The sequence below is a fragment of the Ctenocephalides felis genome, unplaced genomic scaffold (assembly GCF_003426905.1).
Source record: "Ctenocephalides felis isolate EL2017-DRISC unplaced genomic scaffold, ASM342690v1 CF-g0.4_SCAFFOLD_01170, whole genome shotgun sequence".
NCBI lineage: Eukaryota > Metazoa > Arthropoda > Insecta > Siphonaptera > Pulicidae > Ctenocephalides > Ctenocephalides felis.
The window spans coordinates 63,181,626-63,207,233 of record NW_020537324.1 but is presented as its reverse complement, the minus strand read 5'-3'; the positions used below and the strand labels follow the sequence as shown (position 1 = coordinate 63,207,233).

General features: G+C 31.1%; 1 protein-coding gene across 4 annotated transcripts in view; it reads right to left on the bottom strand.

The window, feature by feature from the left end:
• Positions 1-1,736: 1,736 nt before the first annotated feature.
• Positions 1,737-25,608, bottom strand: part of LOC113368167 (tyrosine-protein phosphatase Lar-like) — a gene marked incomplete at its 3' end in the record, with an annotated part of 46,958 nt that continues 23,086 nt past the window's right edge. For 3 of the 4 annotated variants that reach the window (XM_026609735.1, XM_026609734.1, XM_026609736.1), the window contains 26 exon segments: positions 1,737-1,872; positions 1,952-2,121; positions 2,198-2,308; positions 2,383-3,174; positions 3,242-3,446; positions 3,604-3,782; positions 3,947-4,224; positions 4,316-4,539; positions 4,793-5,085; positions 5,193-5,468; positions 5,533-5,640; positions 5,769-5,967; positions 6,262-6,466; positions 6,702-6,897; positions 7,062-7,186; positions 7,364-7,625; positions 8,332-8,442; positions 9,145-9,284; positions 17,331-17,627; positions 19,260-19,399; positions 19,793-19,943; positions 20,889-21,081; positions 21,389-21,489; positions 22,195-22,345; positions 22,445-22,578; positions 24,689-24,838. In XM_026609735.1, coding sequence (XP_026465520.1) covers positions 1,737-1,872; positions 1,952-2,121; positions 2,198-2,308; positions 2,383-3,174; positions 3,242-3,446; positions 3,604-3,782; positions 3,947-4,224; positions 4,316-4,539; positions 4,793-5,085; positions 5,193-5,468; positions 5,533-5,640; positions 5,769-5,967; positions 6,262-6,466; positions 6,702-6,897; positions 7,062-7,186; positions 7,364-7,625; positions 8,332-8,442; positions 9,145-9,284; positions 17,331-17,627; positions 19,260-19,399; positions 19,793-19,943; positions 20,889-21,081; positions 21,389-21,489; positions 22,195-22,345; positions 22,445-22,578; positions 24,689-24,838 — 5,327 coding nt within the window. 4 annotated transcript variants of the gene reach the window in all.

The following is a 25,608-nucleotide window of genomic DNA, read 5'->3' as shown; positions in this document are numbered from 1 at the left end:
GCCCTTAGCTACAAGAACAAAGTCGACCACATGAAAATGAACTTATAGCATATCTGTATAATACCACGTACAATCTAATGACTGAACAGAATCAATTTAATTGAAGTAACACAATGGTCGATAACGCAATGTATTACTTGGTTTATTTTCAACATACTAGGTATGTGTAATTTTATATAGTTTTTATTCATTTTTGTATAATAATTAATATTTAAATTAGAATGTAGTATAAAGTACAAAGCAAACCATTGGGTTTTCCTTCTAGAAAATGCCACTGTTAATTTCCAAACCAATTACTCAATGTCTATTCATAAACAGATTGTAATTTATGTGTAAATAAAAAAAATCAAGCTCTTATTCCAAGTCAGCTTAGTCAAAATAATATAGGGGACCATATTTTTTAAGTCAAAACCGGGATGGCAATTTTTAGTTATGCTAATCCGGGACTTCATGCTAAATAAATTAAATATGACTATCCAAATGATATAATAAAATATAATTTATTTTTTGGATATATGTTTTATTCGCTTTTGATCCTTGTATAAAATTCTGTTCAATCTTCTTCATAATTAATTTGCAAAAATTAGCACGTGTGTCAGGCAGCCAAGTGCAATGTGAAAGGCTATTTTATCCCGTCGTTGGAATTTTGTATTCGACAATTTTCTCATTCATAACATATTGATTCATATATGCATACTCGTTGTTTTGTAACATAATATACATCATTTTTAGATATTTGATAGGCAGTTGTAATTTCTCCATCAAGTACATTTCGAATACCTGGGACAATCCGGAACAAAATCTGAATCCGGAACAAAAATTACTTCTAGAAAAAACCGGGACACAAGGTGTAAATTCGGAAGTGTCCCGGCCAAATCAGCCATGTATGGTCACATTATAATAAGTATATAAAACTTATAATAAGTATTTATTTCGCTTCTGAAACTAACATATGAAAGCATAAACATTTTCCGCGAGTATCGCCAATAGGTGACACAAATATGACTACCTGCATGAACCTGATAAAGGCTGTCACCAATAGACGACATCCGCATGACGACCTGTATGTATGGGTGATAAAGACTTATCACTCCGAGTAAAATTATTGAGAATTTTTAATTGTTATCGTAATTTTTAGTTTGTTAGAAGTGCAATATATAATTTTTTAATACATTTACAGTACTGCCCTAGGGCAGGTCCGTGAGCTGAGTTAAACTTCAATTCGTTTCAGGGAAGAATAGTGTGAGATTTCCCTTGCCATTGCCATTTCACACTGCAACACCCAAAATGGGCTTATTTTTAATTGAAAACTTATTATTGATCTATATTTTCTAGTTATAATGGACATCGCTGCTGCACGTCAGATTGCCAGAGCGACGGCTTGAACTTCAAAATATATATACAGAAAAAAGATTAAAAATAATAAAGTAATGGCAATCTCTAGCACAAAAATTAAGTTTGCTAATTACTAGTATGTTTTTTCTTCAATTTTGAATTTGAAAACAGTTTTCTGGCTATTTTCCGGAAACTGTTGATCGATTACCATGTGCATATATTTTTTCTGAGAATTTTCCAATTTTACCGAAAATTGTAGGACTTTTATCCGCAGCGCTTCAGTATCACACGAAGTTCAACTGTATGTTAAATAGCCACAAATTTTGAGAAGAACCTAACACTTTATGTATTACATAACAACTCAAAATCGAGAATATCCCCTATAACTTTTTACCACTTACCTCAGTTTGTACCATGGCAGGTCGTTGAGCCCGTAGAACTCGCACCGTTTGGAAAACATCTAACACACCTTCATATTGCATTCGCTCTAATACAATACTCAATGTAATGAAAACACCAGTTCGACCGACACCAGCACTGAAATTACATAAAACGTGAAATAAACCCTAAAATTCATCATTAAAATAATAAAACTTATTATAGTTCGTATATATACCTGCAATGTACTGTAATGGGTCCGTCTTGTCCAAATTGCTCCTTAGTTTTATGAACTTGTCCAATAAAATCGATAAAACCTTCTCCACTCTTAGGTACGCCCTGTTCAGGCCAGTCAATGAATTGGAACTGTCTTACTGTCTTAGAGGAACCATCTCTTGCGTCTGTGACCTAATTTTATAAATAATAAATATTTATATTTTCGATTTCTTGAAGTTTAATGAACACACTAAAATTAATAAGTTACCTTGAATTCCCTTAATATATATTGTGGCATATTATATTCAGCAATAGGGTCTACAACAAAACATTGATATCGAACAGATCGGTCAGATGGCCAATATTGAGCACATTTTTCCTATTAAATTACAATTAAATTAAAATCAGAAGTTAAACTAGTATAGGTATATTATATAACATCAGTCAACTTACTCTTCCCATTTCCTTGAGTTTTGTCAACATCACGACTATCGTCGAATTGTGTTCCCAGAGCATTCTCCACAAATCGTCAGCAGTTTCTGGCAGAGGACCTTGAGCTGCAATATAAGCGCTCCGGTATCTGTAGCCGTCCATAAAACTCGCATTTATGTAATCAGAGCCCTCGACCCCGCGTAAAGGTGTCAGACAAACCCGAGAACTCTCATAGGGAAGAATATGGATTAAACGATTTTTGTGTTTATTGCATGGTAAATTGGCAGTAACGAATCGTGATGCATCCGTAGACTTTGTGCATGATAATCGTTTGAACTCCAATTCCATGCCAGTGACAGACTCTCCTGGTTCTGTTCGCATCAGGCGCTGTATGTGGGCATGTAAACCGCGGGCTGGTATCTCTGTGTTACCGCAGACGATCGCCTCGAGAAGTGCATCGTGTATGAAAACATACTGATCTTCTGTTTGTACCATATAGTTACGCTGAGCGCGTAGGCAAGTAACGTGGCCGTAAATATCAACAGTTTTTTCGTGACGTAAACGTTCAAGCATAGAATCTATTACAATAAAGCAACCTGTTCGACCAACACCGGCGGAGCAGTGCACCACAACTGGACCACAATCAGCTGGTGTTAAAGCACGGACACGACGCAAAAATTGTAAGAATGGTGCTGGATGATCAGGTACGCCATGGTCGGGCCAAGCTGTGAACTGGAGTTGTTTAATTTCACGTCGTTCTGTAGCGCCTGTGCGCTGGATTTGGAATGTTCGGATGCAGTAAGCTGCTAGTTCCTAAAAAATCAAAATTTATTGGAGCGTTGAAAAAAATCAATTAAATCCATATTTGGTTATTTCTTACTTGTACGTCAACTGTAGTGACAGTCATTTGGCCATAAACGTCTGAACCCCTAGTCGGCCAATATTGGTCACACTTTATACGCGCTCGTTCTTCAAGTCGGGTCATCATCACAATAGTTGCACATCGCAATTCCCAACACATTCGCCAGAAATCTGAAGCTGTTTCTTGTAAAGGACCTTGGGTTGCCACATAAGCATTGTTGCGCCTAAAAAAAGTAAACAAGATTAAATTACTGCTATCTTCAGAACATTTTTGCTTAGGAATTGGTATTATAAAAAAGCTCTGTCACAACTTGCAAAATCAGAGTAATAAAATTCTGTATTTACATTGATATGCAAAATTAAAAGTTTCTAATTATTTACCTGTATCCGTCACAGTAATTTGCATTGATGTAATCTCCACCTCGGGATTCAGTTGGTTGCAGGATAACGCGACTGTGGTCATAAGCAATTACGTTGGCATACCGATTTTTAGGTTTGTTGACTTCCATATTAGAGTGATCCCAAGTGAATGTTTGTCCAGTTTCGATACTTTCATATTCCTAAAAAATTTATTTGAAAATCTATTATAATACTAATTAGTTTAATAAATTTTCTATTTTATTTATATTTACAACTTGAATATGATATTACGAAGGTAATTGAGGGACAAAATATTTCACTTTCAATTTAATAATAAAGGAATGAAAAATCCTTTATCATTTACCTGTGCAAATTTGAGATTGTCATTAGCTTTAAGGCGTTCAATATGATCGGCCAATTCGGAAATGGGTATTGGAGGATGTGACATCATTGCGGGAGTTTGGAAGTTCAATCTTCTCATTTCAACTGGATCTTGTGGTGTTGGTCCTGCTCCCAAATCGGCGGCCATGAGTGGGCGAGTAACTGCAGCCTGATCGGGTGCTTTGCATGGTCTATTGCGACGTCTTGCTAAGAAGACCAACACCAGACAAGCGGATAATAACAACGCTGCTATACTTGGGCCTGAAGAATTAATAAAAAATAGTAGTTTGGATGATAATTTAAGACGTACAACAAAACACTGGAAATTGTATATAATAATTATTTTACTCACCAACTATCCATACAAGACCTGCTTCTTCGGTGTTGCGATTAACAGATACATCTGGGTCACCTCCTGGTGCATTGGGGTCTGGTCTACGTGGTGGGTCACCTGGAGGTACTTCACGCATGCTTAGTGACAAATACTCAGAAAATGGCGATGAAGTATATAAGTGCTTCTGAGGAGTGTCCACAACAGCTCGTACAAAAATACGGTAACGTCTATCTCGCTCCAACCTAATGGAAGAAATATTTAATGAATGCTATTTAGTCATTTGCATTGAGAATTTTTCTAATAAATAACATTAAAAATATGTTCAGTCTGACCGAGAACTATAATAAAACAACAAATTTATTATGAAGTAATAAATAAAATGAAAAAAATAATTGCGATAAATTGAGATCAGCAACAGTTACGTTTAAAATTGTTTTTCAAGTAAGGTAATTTTACTAAAGGCAATAATCTAAAGAATAGTCATGTGTAAGTCACCTTCTATTTGTGAAACCATCATAAATATCACCACTGCCAAGATGGAAAGTATAAGGAATATTGCGTTGAGGAAATTTCGCAGCAATATAAGGTGCGTCCAGAAGTGATGCTTTGGCCATAGATGCTGATGTGCCAGGTGCACCATTATTATTCACCATTTTAGCTCCAGCAATCATTTCGTCCGTCAAAAATTGATCAGGATGTTTGTGAGCCAATGATTCGTCTTCAGGTACAACAATTAGGTAATAATGAGATATTGGACCATACTCTTCAGAAGCTTGTGGTAATATGACCTAAACAAAAATCACCATATTTATAATAACACAAGATTAAATTCTCATATCCATATCTCTAGTGATTATATTTTATAGATCTATTTCTCCTGTATTCCATTTCGTACCTGTATTTCTTCTCCATTAACGACACCGTAAAAATCAGGTTTGACCATAGGTTGTGGTGCAGCCATTTGTGTAGTAACAGTAATTCTAGCAGGTGGTCGGTACTGGTAATCATTTGGTACGGCACTTACATTGACACAATACGTTGTGAATGGTGACAATTCGTCTATCATATGATTTTTGGCATGAGCAGGTAATACTACTTCGCGCCTTGGCACAGTTTGAGATCGGGTGAAACCTTGTGAATCAACGAATTCTTTGACGGCGTCGAATGATACCTAAATAATAAAACATAATATATGCAAAAATGTAATGCATTTTGTTTCCTTTGTTTATTATTACCTTATAATTTACAGGGTTTAGGCGAATTGGCGGAGACCAAGATAAAGTCATCGAATGAGTGCTGACGTCGTGCGCTCTTAAATCTAACGGCACATCTTCTGGTTTAACCTGAAACAGCATAAATAACAAATTAGATCAGAACATTGCAGTATATATCACATCAATACCCATGGTCAATAGACCTTTGAGCTGCCTTGATTTATACAAGTAATTAATAACCTTGATTTTAAATTTACCTTAACATTGACTTTTTCCGACAGTCTCCAAAGACCACCATCTGAAGTTCTGGCCGCTACAGCCACACGATATGTGGCATATTTTTCCAAATTTACTAAATCCGCAGATTCTGTACGTGCTACATCTTTATGTTGCCATTCGTCCAAATCAGAACCTGCATCCATAGAAGCTGTTGCTGCAGCCATTGCGTAGAACACCCTGAAAAAAATAAGAACATTAATTGTTTTTTTCAGTCATTGGTTAATATTAAATTGAATATAGAATATTCAATAGTATGTAAATAAACAATAGTATGTAAATATTATGGAGCTTGGGGTGATACATTGAATTTTAATTTGGTATCTCTATAGTATGCAAGTTTTCCCTGTGATTTTAGAGCAACTCTTGTCAGAGTAGTACCTTGAAGTGTGTATTGGGCATATCTTCATATAAAGCCTAAACTTGTTTTCCTTGTTTTCTTTTTCAGTTCCAAATAAAAACTATGATATTTACCTGTAACCAACAACTTTTCCACGAGATGGAACGCCTTCCCACCATACTTCGGCGCTTGAATCAGAAGTTGCAACCGCTTGAACAGACATTGGAGCTCTTCCTAAATCACGTTCCGTCCTTGCAGACACATCTGCGCAATAAGGACCTGCTCCACGACTTGTATGAGCTCTTACACGGATTAGATATTCAGTATTTTCTTCCAAACCTGGGAATAATATCAATTATTTCATACATTACTATAACCGACTACTGCAATTTACCATGGTAGATACCTTGGTTTATACATTAGGAACAGAAGTATGTAGATACAACGAATCAGGACAAGTAGTAACTAGTTTTAATAAATGTGTAATACATTTAGTGATTTGTATACAAGGTGGTAATATAATTTCCAATTACATAGAATCATATCGATATTTTTATTATAAAAACTCTTTTACCTCCAAAGACAACTCTGGCTCCTTCGTCCACATTACTTCCAGCGGTAATATTTGCGGTATTTTCTGCTGCCACGGAACCATCGGATTTGCGCCTGAGCTGGGCATCATATCGAACAATACGGCCATTTCGATGTTCGCGAGTTGGTGGCAACCAGCGCACCACTATAGAATCAGGTGTTTGGAATCGAACTTTTACCTAAATAATTCATATATAATAGTAATCCAGTAAACTTACACAGTTCATGTAGACAATATGTTTTATATACTCCTTAAGATAAAATTAAAGTGATGGCAAATAATATGAGTAGATGTCGAATATAATCAGATGAATCAAATATAGAGACCAAATGAATATGTTACCTCTGTGGGTGGTCCATCAGGAGCTCCTTCTGGTGTTGAATAATATTTTACGGCTTCTTGTCCAACTCCGATAGCATTTCGACCAGCTACACGAAATTCATATTCCACGCCTCGTTCGAGATCACCTTTTAGAAACACATGAATAATTAGTATAAACTGTACCAGTAATTTTGTAGAATTGAGATTTGGAATATGTCATCATATTTTAAATAAATAACTAAAAATTCATTTCCATTGAATGTTATATTGCTTTTTTATCGTCACTATGAATACATATGTTAAGTTTCCTTAATTTATCATACCTATTCTTCTGGCCGTGATTTGTCCACCATTGATGTGTTCCTCTTTTAGTGGTGGTTGGTCTCTTACACCATGTCTCAATCGATAGCCTCTAAGTTCTCCGTAGGTCTGAGAAGGTTTACTCCATTCCAATTCTACAGTTACTGATGGTTCTCTTTCGATTACCTTCAAAGTAACATGAGGTCTGTGAGGAACGCCTCCTGGGGTCCGTACCATGACTGGAGGACTGCGATCGCCGTCACCTTTGCGAGTCAAAGCTGCCACCTGAGGTAAATAATGGATAAAATGATGTCGAAAATGTTAAATCAAAAATATTTTTGAACCTGTTCAAAACAAGATCTATCTGTTTTTCATCAGGGTTATTTTTACACAAATTACGATTAATATAAGCTTGTAGGCTTCGACGATATTGGAGATGAATACCTGATGATACAACATATCTTTTAATTCTAACATATTTCGTAAACTTTTCAAATCTTTACTTTTCAGTTATTTTAATGTATTTTTAATTTGCGAATGATATTGACAAAAATATTTAATAATTCAGATTGAAAGTAAAAAATAAGATACAACGTCCTCGACTCAAATTTGAGATCTTGGCCGAAATACTAGTCAAAGTTTAATATTTCTAATTCACTAATCTTTTAAGCATAATAATTTCGATTTTTACTTCGAGGTCCACAAGCGTGCCTTCAGTGCTGTGACACCCATGTGGAATTTATGTGGATTTCAGATTGCTCCCGACGCTCGGTGCTTACTAAGTTTGAATTTTTAGTTTTAATTAATTCAATTTACTAATTCGATGACTGTTACATAGAGCACCTATAAGAAGATGCATTTGACAATATTTTAATCTTACAGTTATAGAAATTGAATATATTATAATAAAAAATAGACTGATCTTAATACTGAAATTGTGATTTGTAAATATTTTGCATGCTAAATAATATAATTTATAACAAATGTAAACCTGAACACTGTATCTAGAATCAGGTTGAAGTCCAGTGACGTTTAGTTCCAACGCGGCGCCATCCAAAACATCAAATCTCATAGGATCGTTGAGCAGATTCTGTGTTTTACCCTAAAATAGTTTCAAAAATATTTAAATTGTTTATTACATATCACCTGAAACCTACTATAGAGTTAAGTATGAGGTCAGCTATACGTAAATAAATTAGTCTAAAATAATTAGTCCAATATACTCATAAAATCATGGAAAATCCTGGGCGCTAAAAATTGTGATAAAACTTTTCATGAAAATACAGTCGTTACTGGTAAGGCCCACTTGGTATATTCTCATTCGCGTAAATATTTGAAAAATTGAATTTATCCATTATTTATTCGTATCAATCAAACAAATCCAGAAAATACTTTCTTCTGAACTAGTAAAAATTTTTGCACAGAAAAAAATATGAAAGAACTACTAACATAATATAACAAAGTTCTATCATTTGAATGCGTTAATACAATTGCAAAATAAGTTATATAGGTAAATAAACAGTATTGCAAAAAAAAAATGTAAGAACCATGTCCTTTACGTAAAAATCTTACAATTGAGTCAAAAAATTAGACTAATTTTGTAATTACGACTGTTTCACAAAGTTGGATAACTTTCCAATTCTAAACGTGTACTGACTCAAAAAAGTACTAGATGATATAACTTAAAAAATATCAGACAAAATATTACCAAGTACGACTATGGTAGGGCACGACTTGTACCTTATTATTTTATGAATAATTTTTTAACTTTAAATAATGAATAATTTTTTAAAATTTTTATTACCTCTTCTTTAACCTCTTGGACATGAACGTGATACCCTCTAATAACACCATTACGATCCTTTTCCAGAGGCGGGCGCCAAACGACATGTATGGACGTGGAATTCAATGGGGTCACTTTGACTTCTTGGGGCTCACCAGGCACTGTTATTTGATCATGGGGCAAATCAGAAAATGCACTAATCTCGGATTCATTTATTTTAAGATTTACAACTTGCACGCGAACGAAACGCTTAGGTATTCCTTGGCATATATTTGTAAATAATGTGCTTGGGGATACCTGTGCGCACCTCATGCATACATGATCGACCACGTAATGATAATAAAATTATTTATAAAAATTATAATTTACTTTCGAACAGTGTTTAAAAGACTTATGCAGAAATCTTAGAGCGTAATAGTGCAAACGAGGCTATTGATAGTCTCAAAAATGTTGCAGTGGCTCCAATAATAAATCATCTAAAAAAATGTACCATTTAGGAATATATTTAAAAAAATAAATAAGATATTTTTCATCAGTATTACGTGTGATCATTTATCTCACAAAACCGATTGTTTATGAACATTATCTGTACAAATCCATAAACAACCATTTTTGGACATAACGTATCAAATGCACATCTACTTCTCAATTCACTTATAAATAATAACAAAAATAATAAAATCGTCGAATTTTCAAATCCTCCTAAATCCATATTCATTATTTACACAGTACAAACGCTTCGTGACATTTGAATACCAACACGAAAATATTTTTCGTAGGATAACAAATAAATTCGAATAAGAATAACAAGATACATTTTTTTAAATTTACTCTCTACACATACCTGTACTGCTCACTTTTGGTAACATTTAACAAATTATTTATATATTTAAACATTTATAATATTATGAACAGTTGCATTCAATATGATAACTAATTTTACTTCGATTTAAATTTACTTATACTTAAACTAAATAATAATATAACCATGCACTATTGTATCCTAAGATTGAAAAATTTACCAAAATTTCTAATTTATAAAATTTAATTAACTATAAATAATCAATAAAATTTTATTTCGTTTCTGAGTTAATAATTCGTTGGTTTAATGTTTTTTACCTTGGCTACGGATGCATTGAGATTTAGAAATAAAAATTTAAATAATCGATTATTTTGAAAAACATGATCATGTTAAAAAATATCACTAGCACAGCAAATGTTAGAAAGAAGAAAATGGAGGTGTAGCTTCGAACTGAGATATATATTATTCAGATATAGGTATACAATTTTCTTTGAAATTTTTTTGGAAAATAATTTTGTAAATTTTCGAGTTGAGTTTGAAGCTGCACCTTAGTGCAAACTGCTGATCAAACCAATTATTGGCATTAATTATTATATTCGAAATGTGTAATATTTTTGGTAGGTAAAGAAATTAAAAAGTAAGTGCTTGCATAATATATTTTACAGTATGAATTAAATAAGATAGCAAATTGATTTTAACCCTTTCGCTATGGGAGTGTTTTCCAACGGAGTGACTCTGCTGTACGGAACAACAAGCCGCAAGAAAAAAACATATTGTAGGGTTGAAAACATAGACTTTATACTACATGGACTGCTAGTCGAGCGCAAAATATGTGCACTAACATAGAAGGGACTGTGACGTCGCTTGTTGAGCGAACGTTGCCGACAATCGCTGAGTACTCCCGATTGAATGAATGCCATATGTATTATTTTATTGATATAATGGCAATTGTGATAACTAATAATTTTGTAAGAAATGATATTAATAACATTTAATAATATTTGCCATAATAGTTAATATAATTCAAATATTATCTGTGATATAGTTTTATTTCAATAATATAATGGCAATTGTGATGACTGATAATTTTGTAAGAAATGATATTAATAATATTTCCCCTGTGAAATAAATGTACATAAAACCAAAACCACCTGTTAAAATCGGTTTATATATTATAAGGCGTATGTTAGGCACGTAATATATGACATATGGCATTTGATCAACAATTTGAGTCCGCGATTGTCGTCGGCAATGTTTGCTCATACATGTGACGTCCCATATTCTTCTATGTTTGGGCACCATATACAACGGAAAACATAAGGACTAGCAGTCCATGTAGTGTAATGTCTATGGTTAAAAATCATCCTAGTGAATTATATTAATATTTAAAATTTAAAAATTAAAAAACAATCTTAAAAAAACTGAATATTATAATAAACCAATCGAATTTTCAATCATTTAATTCAGAGTGTTAAGTATTGAAACAAAAGTCGATACTGTGGGTGATACCGTACACACAGACCATCATGCAGATGTCGTCTAAAGGCGACACTCGTACACACAGGTAGTCGAAAGGGTTAAAATATAAAAAGAATATTAAGTGTTATATCGATACACTCATTTATACCCAGATAAAATAAAAAAAATGAAGGATCACATATCTATATATAAGGTGACCATATTTTTTTAGGTCAAAACCGGGACGGGGGTATTGTGCTAAATATTTGAATATGATTTTGATAAATACTATTCTAAAAACTTTTTTTATTGTTACAATATTGATACAATAAATTTTTTCAAACAAATTGTTTTTTTATGCAGAATTTCTGACTTTTAGTAGGAATCATTATATGTTATATTTGTCATGTACATATACGTTTTTTCGCTTTTATGTCTTGTATAAAATTCAGTTCAATTTTCTTCACAATTGACTTACTTAATCGAAATTAGAGTTTGTGTAAAAGGTCGTTCTCATAATTTTTGCTAATTTTGTTAAAATTGCAAATAAAAAGTTCAAAATTATTAACGTTAAAGCTACTCACGTTTGAAATGTTATATTCGGAAATTTTCTCATTCACGTATTGTTTCATAGAAACATGTTCGTTGAAACATTTTCACATATTTGATGAATAGTTGTAATTTTATTAGCAAGTAATTGCGAAAATTCAATTCAAATCTATACTTTTCGAATACCCGATACAATGCGGAACAAAAGATCTAAATCCGGGGCAAATATCGCTTTGAGAAACACGGGGATACAAGGTGGAAAACCGGGACTGCCTCGGCCAAAAATCGGGACGTATGGTCACCTTATATATATGAGAAATTTTGTGGTAAAAATATACATTCATAGCCTTGTACTTTCATAGTAAAATTATTTATAACCCGGGATCTAATGTAATCTTCAACAGATATTAACAAATGCAAGATCTAGGGGCAGGGTAACCACGACTCTATCAACAGTTTACACTTTTGGAAAGAATAAAAACCAAACAAAATCGAACGCGCAAACAGAGTAAAATTGAAAAATAAACATGACGTGGCAGTTTTATCCTGCCAACAGCTAAAAACAATACAAAACTTTTTCGAGACGTATTCTCAAAAACAGAGATATCGTCTTTTGGGATTCAACTAACGCAAAAAAGGATAACAACACACGAAAGCGACACGGCGATACTTACTCCTCCCGGCTGTGCCAAAAGTATATCCAAATGATCGGCGAGAGTTGGCGGGTTCGAGAGGTAATATTGAAAAAATATCGAAGAACGACAGTCAGTATAAAAATTCAAAACAGGTTTTCACAAAAATCAAACATTTCAAAAATTCATCAAAAATATATCAGGATTATCATTTATCACATAAGGCAAAAATCTGATTCAAAAATCGTCATCGCACGCAAAAATTCTTGCATCGTACGACGGAAAAATATAGTGTACCCTGAGTTTTACAAAAGTTTAGAAATGCTAAACGTTTGTTAGAGTTTCTAAGCTGTTGTAAACATACCAATTGATCTTAGACAAAAATATCAAAACAGCAATACTATAAATCCATAGTATTGAAACCTCCTCCAAAATCGTCAAAAAACAAAATATCGATCACATTATTCCTTGCGTCCACCCACGCACATGTAGTGATTCCAAAAATGTAAAAAATTATCAAAAATAATCCTTCGCTGCACGACACTTTTCACAGACGATGTTATAAAAAATAATTGTATAAAAATTGGAAAATGGAAAACCAAAAAATAGACTGTGCGTATAAAAACTCCATCGTCGTTTATTTTGTGTATGTAGTCCAAAAACAAAAACTTTCGACTACAGTGGCAAAATATGTTTCAGTGTTTTAATATTTCGGTTATTGGCATGTGTGCGTGTTGCAAAAATATTCAAAAATTATTTGGCGGCACTCACACACACGCAAAAAATTAAAAACCATCATAATACCAAACCAGCACATTTTTCTGTATACTTATTACTGTGTCCGCTTGTAATAAATATAGTTGGTTATTAGTAGTAATATAATATATAAGAGCATGCAGAGTATAAAACAACAAAAAATACACATAACTACGAATATAAAGAATTTGAAAAATAAGATTTACGATGAAAATTCGGAAATAAACGTCTACAAGCGACATATAAAAAATGATGACGCTCGTATTGCAAACGTCAATACTTCCGAATAAATACTGCAAAAATTCTAAAATTTGTATTTCGCATAGTGTTCAAAATTCATGTATATGATTGTGACACTGTACTTAGTATTGGTATTCAAATGTAGATCATTATGGTCCTTTAATATGCTTACTTATTTTTTATTTCAAATAAAACCTATGTACCCGAAGAAAACTGCGAGATGCTGGATTGGAAAATATTGTATTGAAAACTTTAAATACTTTAATTTCCATCCAGTATCCCAATAAACAATAAGTCAAATCAACATGATAATTCAAACACAGGAATAGTTAGAAACCAACAGAAGCCTAATGTCAAACTTGTGTTATTATTTTATTCAAATTGTAATAACTAATTAGAAGCTCAGGATAAAAATTAGTAAATTACTTTTCGACTTTTATAAAGCCGATACATTATTACAGTAGTAGTATTACTATTCACACTCGCACACGCTTTCTCACAGGGTGCATATATAATATTTGTAGTGCGGCCAAAACAGAAAGTGCTTTTTTCGGTGATACAAATCAGATTAATAATATTTGTGCCATTGTGCGCATGTCAAATCAATTGCCTACTATATTATATAGACATAACCTAAATTGAATCAGGTGTAGGAATCATCAAGGATAGGAAGATTCAATCGTAAAATATGATGAACTTATTTGAAACCTCTTGTTGGACTTTTATTCGTAAAAAGTATTAAAAATCCGCAAAAAGTAGAAGTAAAATAGTTAGGTGAGATGATGGTAATCTGATGGCTCATGTTTGTTTAAAATTTCTATAAACTATAAATTGATTTTCTTGATCTTACAGATCCTCTGAAGGAGGAAGCACAATGTTAATCTTCAAAAACTTAGTGGCAACTACTATGAATAGTTACTCTGATAACAACTAAAAATAAACGCAACTACGAAAAATAGGTGAACTTTACCGCCAACTATCTTCAAGTTTAGTTGCTTTGACGTGAGAGTTACTAATTTTTTACTCTTCTCCTATATTTTAAATTTCTCCCAACGTCATTGAAGCTTTCTAAATATAAAGCGTTTGTTTTTTCTATTATGCCTGTTTTATTTATAAAAAGTAGACTACAGAATAGTGATCCAAAAATGCCTATCTCCACCAAGCAGACTAGAAACAGTCTCAATAGAATGAAATCGTTACTGCATTCTTTAGATCATTCTTGGTCTTTAGATCATACTGATTCCAGAAAACTAGCTAGAAGTTGATCGGTTATTTTGAAATTATTGGTTTTAGTAATGAATCATAGAAAGCTGGTGAAACGTTATTACCATCATCTCTAACATCAATTCAATAGCTTAGCTTGAAAAAACGAACCGCGCTTTTACTTGATTCTATTTTCTTGCATTTGACAACTAATCAAGTACTAACTTCGACGTCGAAACTCGAACAACAATATTTCGCAAACTACCAAAAATTGAATGAAAATTTATGGCTTCATTATATTGTTTCGATCAATCATTATTAACGTTTTAATCATCTCTCCTACATAATTGCAAAAATGTAGCATGCGAATGCAATAAATTCATTTGTAGAAATAAAACAACAAATAGCCTTTATTCGATCCTGTTTTTTCTGAGTCATTTGTTCAGTAAATCAAGTATTACTATCAAGAACTAATTGAAAATTATGTGGTTCAAGGATACTGTCTCGATTGCCTGATTAAAGCTTCTCAGATTCGATTGTAATAGAGTGTTTTAGTGTTTTGAATAAGTGATTCTAGATTAAGGAAAAATAGGATAGAGTTGAATATAAAGAGGAAGATAGTAGGAGTTATCTAAAACCAAACCAAAAGAGTGATATAAGCATGCAATAAGGTGGTACTGTGTTCAAATCTAGTATACTCAAAAAAAGGTGCGTGCGCGTAGTGAAAATGCAAAATAGTGCCGGCGTTTATTTGTAGATATCAAAGTACTTTATTTGGTTCAAATATTAAACATTGAATCAAATATGTAAAAAAATACTTTAAATTCAACGTGAGTGGTATTCAAAGTGCAATAAACAACGACAAATTGCATTGTGCTATTATATATAAATATATAATATATATCAAAAATAAAATCGAAGAAGCAATCAATACATGTGATAGTGAGTGTTCAAAAATACACTAAACATTTATGATAGTCGGTGTAAGAATTGATATTATTTCGTTCAAATATATAATATAAAACAAAATATAAATAAATCACGGTGATTAATTATAATTAAGATTGAATAATTATATTTGATATATCAACAAGCAATATAATTTAGATCATAAACCTCCTCAACAAATCCTGCTAGATTAAGCGTAGGGCTTTTGAAGAGAAAAAAGGAAATAGTGTTAGTATATATTGTCAAAAATTTGTTTCCAAAAATATCAATATATATTGTTTGTCTACACATAACTATATACTAAAATATGATTTTTCTTCTCTCTCGCGGTAACTAAAAATGCATAACGCCGCGGCCGATTCAAAAACTACATCAAATGACGAGTGGATGCTGCAAAAAAATATTGGTTAGACATCAAAAATACAGTTGTCCATCCCAATCTGCAAGCATGCCTCATCTGCGCAGACACCTGAAAAAATCGCTTCAAACTGCAAAATAAAAATTTGCGCCACGCTTCTTGCTAGGCGGGCCAAAAATATTTGCACCAATCTAAATTGGTGATCAACAATTGTCTTGGATGGAAAAAAATAAAATAAGAAAAAGGTCTAGAAATTTAATTCACAGGAGGAATAACGGAATAGGTTCAGTTTTTTTTCCAACATTAGAAATAGAAAAAATCAGTATTATAAAAAATAATACTCAAAAAATATTGTGGCATTATTACATTAGCTTCAATAAAAAGATCAAAATCAAAATGTTAAAAATATTTTGTATTTCAAAATATATAATTTTAAAAAAATATTGAAGAAATCAAACAATGCCTCAATAAAATAATTTGTTCTGAAATTCTTTTCCTAGAAAAACTCATTGATAATATGTATAGTTGGTAAAACATAAGAGATCATACAAATACATAATATTCATAGCTAAGTTAATTTTTAGAAAAAAAAATGTTAAGAGATGATTCTGATATTAAGGCTTTGTCAGAAACACGATTTTGATAAAGTTATTCACATTTGCTTTGAGAAAAATATTTTTTAATAAATCAGTAATAGCCGAATCAATAAATATTCAATAAAATATAATGAGTTTGATGGATTCTAGTAGTTTGGTTGCTTTAGTGCACATATTTTACAAAAAAATCACAACTTTTAGAAAATCATCTGTTTTGCATAATATCTTGGAAACTATGACAAATGCGAATAAAAATACAAAGATAAAAAAATTGAATTGCATTAAAAATCAAAAATTTAAAATTACAAAAAAATCAGTACTGTTTTTGCCCGATTTTAATGCAATTTTACGAATTACTTTTTATTAAAATCATAAGAACTAAACACAAGCATAAAGAACACTAATCAAATGACGAATCATATCTTAACATTTTATAAAATTATTTCACAAATGTAATATTCACAAAGTATCAATATTTTGTGGCTAACTAATGCTAAATCGTGTGAAGAACCGTTCAGCAAAAGTATTACATATACATTTATTATGTCCGTATTGTCTATATCAACAGCATTTGTGAAATAACTTTATAACATTTTACATTATTGTTAAATATTATTTATGTTTCTCATAAAATTATCCAAAAATAAAAATAAAACGATACATACCGTCTTCGTGAGTTCGCACAGTAATAGGATAGCTGGTAGGTCCGTCTCCCACGCTCGTGCCGGCCAGTACCCAAATTCTATATTCGGTCCATCGTTTCAATTCGTCCAGGACAAATTCGGTGGCATTTAAGGTGGTGACGGACGCTTCGCTATCAGATCTTCCTGATTCAACGACCTGCAGTTTATAGTACACAATTCTACCGTTCGCACTTTCTGCCGGAGGCGGAGACCATTTCACTTTGATAGCCGTGGGACTTATTGCCTCGGCGGTTACATTGCGAGGCGGGGCGCCCGGTACTACGATTTATTTGGTTTTCATATCAATTGGTCAACAAAACATAATAAAGGACTCATAGGTATAAGGAAGGAAAAAATGATAATAAGATCTAGGTTATTCGCAAAAAATTACTCTGCAAATATTCATGTGGAACAATGGTTTCCGATGAATATTGCTAAGCAATCTTTAGCAAATAACTGCAACTTAAGCTGCAATTGGAGGATATTGAACTTTATATCAGGAGCGCCTAATATGAACATGATAAATTGCACTTTAACCAGTTAACTATGATTGACAAACATACTGGACAGAATTTTGTGTATTAACGAGTCATGCGTATAAAACAGCATTTATTTGTTATTTATTTATTATTGTAACTTTATATTATATATTATTTTTATTTATTTTTATTATTAAATAATCTTTAATGTCAAGTTGTTAGAATATTTTTAGGATATGACTGTATAAAATTAGAAGTTGTAAATGGCATGTTATTTACCCAGGAAACACCGAGCGGTGGTAGCAATCTGAAATCCACATTAATTCCACACGGGTGTCACAGCCTGAAGGCACGTTTGTGGATTTCATATTGCTAACGTCGAACAAATCACATGGTGTTTTCTGGATAGTGACAAGTTGCATAGACTTGCGAATTAAAGTTTAGCTTTCTAAATGGCATTTTCTCCTCTTTATTTTGAAAATAATTTTTGCTTTTTGTCAAAGACTCTCCTTACTTTCTTACATTTGCGCGTATAACATTTCATTGTATTTAATCTGTTTTTAGTTCACAATGTATGTGTTAACAAAGAAGTAGAATGTAGTAATAAAATGTTTCAATTTTGTGAAATGAACCAAATTTTTATCCGATTTCGATGTGAACCACAGTTAACTAGTTAAAATAAACATAAAATTATAGTTGTTAAAGTTTAATATTTGAATAAAAATATTACAATGGCGCTACCGATATACAGTTTAATCAACTTAAATTAACTAAATTAAAGTTACGGATTAATACTTTTTCCATATAAGATAATATAAATTTTCCTGAAAAAAATCTTGATATTAAATAATCAAAAACAACCATTGTATAAAATTCAATCTGTTGCACACATTGCTGTATGACTTCGTCAATAATTCGTCATATTGAAATTGTCAATAATATCAATGTATCAAATTACAATTACTAGTGCGGTGCATATAACGTACAACAAAACAAAAAAAGGTAATACAAACTGAAAAACATCAATTTATATCCAAATATATAAATATATTAACTAGAACTTAAAAGGATCATGCAAGAATTCAAAATTGTATAATACATCACGCACACTCTCATCATATACTATGTAATCAAGAAAATTGTTCAAAAATCAATAATTTTCTTAATCAAAAAACAGAAGGCAAAATGTTGCACGCGTCAATGGGAGATGACACAATTTTTTGACTATTAGTTAGCTTCTGTACAGCTCTACAATTTGGCAATACTACTTTACCAAAAAATATACAAAAATAGGGAAAAAATCGAACCCTTCAAAAAATATTCGTGTTTATGATCTTTTTTCACACGGCAGTTTGATTTATACTGCGCTTACCGAAATCCTTCTTGTAAGCTAAGGAAAATATTTGGATTATTAGGTCCTTGGTTTTCTTACCGTACTGTTTGGTGCGAACTGGAATTGGAGGTGTAGTTGCACCTTCTCCTCTTTGGGATCTTGCGGCCAACCAGACGTAGTATAAAGTATTTGGGTAGAGGCCATTTAGTTCATATTCTTCATTTGTTGCGGGAATACGCCTAATAGAAATAATTCATTCAAATATTATCATTAAATATTGTCAATCATCAAATTATTATACACCATCATACACTAAACTATCATAGACAAAAAAAACAGTATCACAAAGAACTACTGGTTAAATTTTACCTGCAGTCACGTATTGAAGCTGAAACTAGATATTTTTCAAACGCAAACTTTTAGTTCAACTTTTATCAGGCACAATATTAATTTAAAATTCAGTTACAAAATTAAGCAAAATAAGAAGGCTAATACATTTGACATGTCATCGTCAAAATTTACGATACCATTTATTCTCTCGAAAATGAAAACTTCTTCTTCTCCTGAAGGAGAAGTTTGTTTTCGCGAAAAAGTAAGATTTTTTAAATTTTTTTTTTAGATATGGTACAGACCTGTGATGTTTCTCCTTAGCATATGTATCGTTCCAATATAACTCGTAACTAACAATATTTTCACTGGAATGGACAGGTTTAGACCACTTTAGTTTAACAGCTGTTTCACCAATATCTGAGGCACGTAAATTACTTGGCTGCGATGGCACACCTAATAGAAAAGAGAAATTCATAAAATAAATATACCAATTTAATGAAATTATCAAAAATTCATGTCAATAAACGTATATATATATATATATATATATATATACATAATTACATAAAGTAAAATAATGACAAATAAACTTAAAATTGAATCTAAACCTGAAATTAAAAAATATGCAAAACAAGCCCCATCAGCCATAGATGATATCAACAATCTCACAAACGAGGATACGTTTATAAATATATGCAAAACATTGATGAGAATTCATACAATGTATTTTGAAGATATTTCTTACCTTCATGTCAACGGCATCATACTAAAATTATACTTAAAAAATAATTTTAAAGCTACTAATTTTTAATAACACCTGTAATACGTGTATAAAAAACATAAAACCCTAAACCCCCCACAAACTCCAATTTTGTAAGTTATATTTTTTTTAAATTAATTGTTAATTGGTAGATTAACAGACTGGTAGACGGTAATTTGGTAGACAGGTAAATTGATGAATAGTTAAACAGGTAGATAGATACATACGTAGAGAATAGAAAAATAGGTAAATTGGTAAATAGGTAAACTGGAGAATAGGTAAATTCGAGTATATATAAAATGGTAGATAGGACAACTGGTAGATAGACGAATATGTAGAGTGATATAATCAGGTTGACAAGTATTTTGGCAGACAGATAAATTGGTGGGCAGGTAAACTGGTGGACAGGTAAACTAATGGACAGGTAAGTTGGTAGTCAGGTAAATAGGTAAGTGCGAGGTGAACAATGATAATTATCATTAACCAATGGTTAACCAGTTAACCTGCTAATAATGTGTAAAATTGCAAATTTTAAAAAAAAAGTGTCTTGGCAAGGATTTTTACAAACTATAAGTAGTATAAATTATTATCAATGTAAAGTAAAATTTGAATCTAAATTAAATATTATCATTTATTACCTTGCTGGGTCTTGACGAGTACCGGAGGCGAAATGGGTCCAGGACCCATTGATGTAAATGCTTGTACTCTAATTGTATAAATTGTCAAAGGAATCAATTCACTGATTGTCGTCAATTGATTATTGTCAACCATTTGTGATTCCCATGATGCCATTGGAAGCTCTGGATTTCTGGTATAATACACTTTGTAGCCCTATAATAACAAAATTGGTAAAAAAGAGAAAAGGAATGAAGATTTTAATTTTATTTCATAAATAATACGCTGTTTTTAATTTTTTTTTAAATAAAATAATTCTTAGTATTTTGTTAGTTATATCTAGACCATGCTATTACATAGTGCACAATCTTAATGCTTTACAAAAGTATTTTTATAAATAGTTTTAAGGCGAACAACCTGCTTCCAATATGTTGAAATAGATAATTAATTAAAGCAATGAATATATCAAATATTTTTTAAATTTTTACTATAAAACCAATTGTTTTAATTTCTTTTAACTTACGGTTACTTGTCCATTAGGTGTTTCTGGTTCGTCCCACTGGATGACCATGGTTGAAGAACTTAGTGGTCGAACTTGAACGTTTCTTGGAGCTGTTCCTGGTTCTGCATTAAAAATATTTGATTGAAATAAAAAATATCACTGAATCCGAATATTAAAAAACAATATAAAAATTATTGAATAAACATATGAACAACTACGATGTTAATTAAATGTTCACTTACTAGCACCTCCAAAAGTGGAATCCGCTATTAGTAGCAATAGGAAGATAAAATAATTATTATATGACCTTTATAAAATTCATTGCATATACAAAATATTTCATATCAACTATAACTGCGTGCCAAATTTGCAACATCGATTCCAAAAAATCTAAGTGAAATGATGTGCAAATTCGAAAAAATATCAAAACAAAAATTGCTATCAAAAATAGTCAAAAATATAACTTACATCAAGACGAAAAATTGCATTTGTCCCCAAAAAATGGAGTTTAATGATAGCATGAAAAATAACAAAAAAATCTCATCTCAAAAATTTGTCCAATTCAAAAATATGCGCAAAAAACTACAAAAATATTTTCTAATCTGGACGATGCTGGAAAATAAATAAAAAATGTTTTCTAATCCGAAGAAGCTGGATAATAAATAAAAATGTATAAGTACGTTCAGTCCGTTGTTAGGCAAAGCTGAAACCAAACTAATTAAAAATGTATTATTACATATATGATAATAAACTTATTTTTTACTACTATAAAGTAGGAAGAAATTATGAAGGTTTTATTCAAAAATTTAAATTTTAACAGAACTCACTCGTCTCGCCTGTGGTTTTAACTGCAGGAATACTTGGTGGTCCTCTTCCAATATTATTAACAGCAATCACGAAAAACTCGTATTCAGTATATGGTGATAAATTTCTTACAGAATAGTACATTGTGATGATACCAGAAATCTCACTGTAAGCCTAGAATAAAATTGATGACACATTTTAAAAACATACAAAAAAATGGAAAATAGGAAATTAATCAGTTAAAATTTTATTATAATTATCATTATCCCTTACTTGATTTGCGTATTTTGGTTTGAACTGAATGACATAATATTGAAGATCTTCAGGACCAGTATAGGACCATTCTAGTTTGACACTGGTGGCTGTGACATCAGTTACTTGCACGTTCGTTGGTGGACCAGGCAATGCTAATTAAATAATAATAAATGAATATTTTGTTCAAATATTTTTGAAATAAGGTATCATGTATCTATTTGCAAATATAATAAAAATTTTATGTTCGTTAAAATTGAAAGATCACTCCATGTTGTCGATAACTTTTGCCAGAAATGCAACAAAATTGTTTTGTTCAATGAGTATTGCTAAATTGAGTTTTCATTCTGATAATTGAAGCATGAATTATTATGTAAAGAAAATTGACACATTCAGCACAAAATTATAATGCAGTGGATTTTTTTAATCATATTTGTGTTATATATTGGAACTACCATAGATACTAAAACAAAATATAAAACATATTTTAAAGTATTTACAAATTTGGAAATTAGTTTTAACTTTAATTCATAATCATTGGCAAAAACTTGTCTATTCTTTTCATAAAGTATACCAATCAAAAAGTATCGAATATTTTAATAACTTATCCCATGCAAAGTTAACAATTTGTATTTATGACATATGAAAAAAAATCAAACTTTCAAATTATATTAAAATATAAAGCATAATTTAAAATAACAGCATTAATACGTAATTTAAAATTTTCTGCTTTCAAAATAAGCATTTGTGAAATCTTTCGATTCTGTTAACAAAACAAACAAATAAAAATAAAAATATTTAAAATTGATAATAAAATTGAAAATATTTGAAAGTGAAGTTTTTCCTATTTGATTAAATTTGGAACTACCATAGATACAAAAAATATAAAACATATTTTAAAATTTTCACAAAATTGAGTTTTGTTTCATCTTTAATTCAAAATCATTGGTGAAAACTTGTCTATTCTTTTAATAAAGTATATCATTCAAAAGGAAAATATTTTAATACTTATTCCATGCAACGTTAATAGTTTGTATTTATGGCAAATGAAAAAAATCTAACTTTTAAATTAAATTAATCTAAAACAACTTATGTGTCTTATAGATACCAAAATAAATAAAACATAAAACAATTTGAAATTATCAGTATTAAAACAAATTTTAAATTGTTTTCAAAATAATCATTTGTAAAAACTTTCTACGATGCTTGGGGCAAAAAAACGGAAATCTGAAATGAAAAATTATTAAGTTATTTTATGAAGTATAAAATTGTTTTTAAAACTATTGAAATTTGTTTTATTTATGCATCTTTCGATTTTAAAATTATAGTTATACATTTTTCTCTTGATTGCAAACAAATAATGTTAACTAAGTGAATCCAATCACGATTAATACTAATTATATGCCCATTAATTTAAAACTTTTGGAAATTAAATTCATAAAAATTTCTTTAGTAAAGCACACTTTAACAATCACAAGTCCTTATATAATAATATAATATTACTAATAATACTTGTATCGCACAAATGTAAGAATTAAACAAAAATAATATATACAAAATGAAGTTTAATTTGAAATCAATCCTTTCGACTTGTGATGCACACATTTAATGGTGTCAACCAATATACACATTTATATAATGATAAATTATAAATTATATATCTATAATAACATTAAAACTATGTATAATATTTAGAAACAATGTAGTTATAGCCATACTTCCAATATGACATGATCGGTTTGTCATTGTAATTAGCATTTAGAAACGAACCTTCGACCTATGCAAAAATTTATACAAATCTCGGAATTCGCGAGTGGAAAGGGTTATTAGCGTAATAAATAATGCCTATTTAATCAATTTTTAAGGCAGTGTAAGTGTTGAAGTTTGATTCATGACTATATGAAAATATGTAAGGAATGTAAGGTATGTAGAAATATTTGTAGAATATAGATAGACCGTTATATCATAAATATGTAATTTAAAATGTTTATACAAAATTCATGCAAACAAAAATGTGAAAAAATTTTAGTACATTTTATAAAAGAATATAGGTTTTATTATTATAAAAGCATCATTATATTTTTAAAAGGCATGCATGCTCCTGAAGTTGCATCAGGAGTTTAGCACTGAATACATATTAACAAGCAAAGTTTCATTTTCCCTTATATCTCAAGAATAGAATTCTGTATCAAGTTCATCGACACTATAGCCTAGTAGAGTTTTCTATAAGTAACAAGTCTTTGGAAGATGTTTTCCATTACTCACATTGAACTTTGACATTAGCTGTGGCCTCTATGATTCCTAGTGCGCTCGCGGCGATGCACGTATAGTTTGCGCTTTCCTGGATGTTGGTTAATTCGAGAACATTTCTACCCACTGGCAACTTATCCTCCGGAGTTATATCTTGTGCTGCGCCTGCAAATCGCGGAAATTATTTCGTACACGTCAGATACACGATATTAATTATAGCCGACGAGGTCCTTAATTAGTCTTGTTTTTATCAAGATTTCGTGCATGTCTGATACTGCCTCGCAGTTATAGTTATAGTTATGGTGATCATTGTGATTTGTGACCTCGGAGGCATTTTGGTCACATGGGAATTGAACATAGACATGGTATGTAATAGATACATGCATACATATATACATATATATATATATATATATATGTGTGTGTATACTAGCTGACCCAGCAAATGATGTTTTGCTAAGTAAGGCATATTCTAAACAATTTCTAGAGCATCAAAAATATTAATACTTTAAGTGTATAAGGATGTGTTGTTTGAATGCTATATACGATGTGGTATTATAAACCCTATTAGTTTGTCTATATTTTGTCAATGCAATCAAACTGGAAGTTTTATATACTTTCTATAGAAAACATGATATAATCCAATCTAAGTCTTTGGTCTTTCGACTTATTGATTACGTTCCAACTTTTTCAGATTCTGTTTGGATTCTGGATTTTGTGTATAACTATAACTATACTTTACTGGTTTTTGACACATCGGTAGTTTACCTTTTTAACCCCATAACTTCATATATTACTATCTATTTTTCGATAAATTCTGGGAAATTATAACTGGAAAAATATTATTCGACAAAATGTCCCTTTGATCGATACCAAATTTAGGTTTAATGAATGTGTGAATTTAAATAACATATATAAAAAATAATAAAACCTAG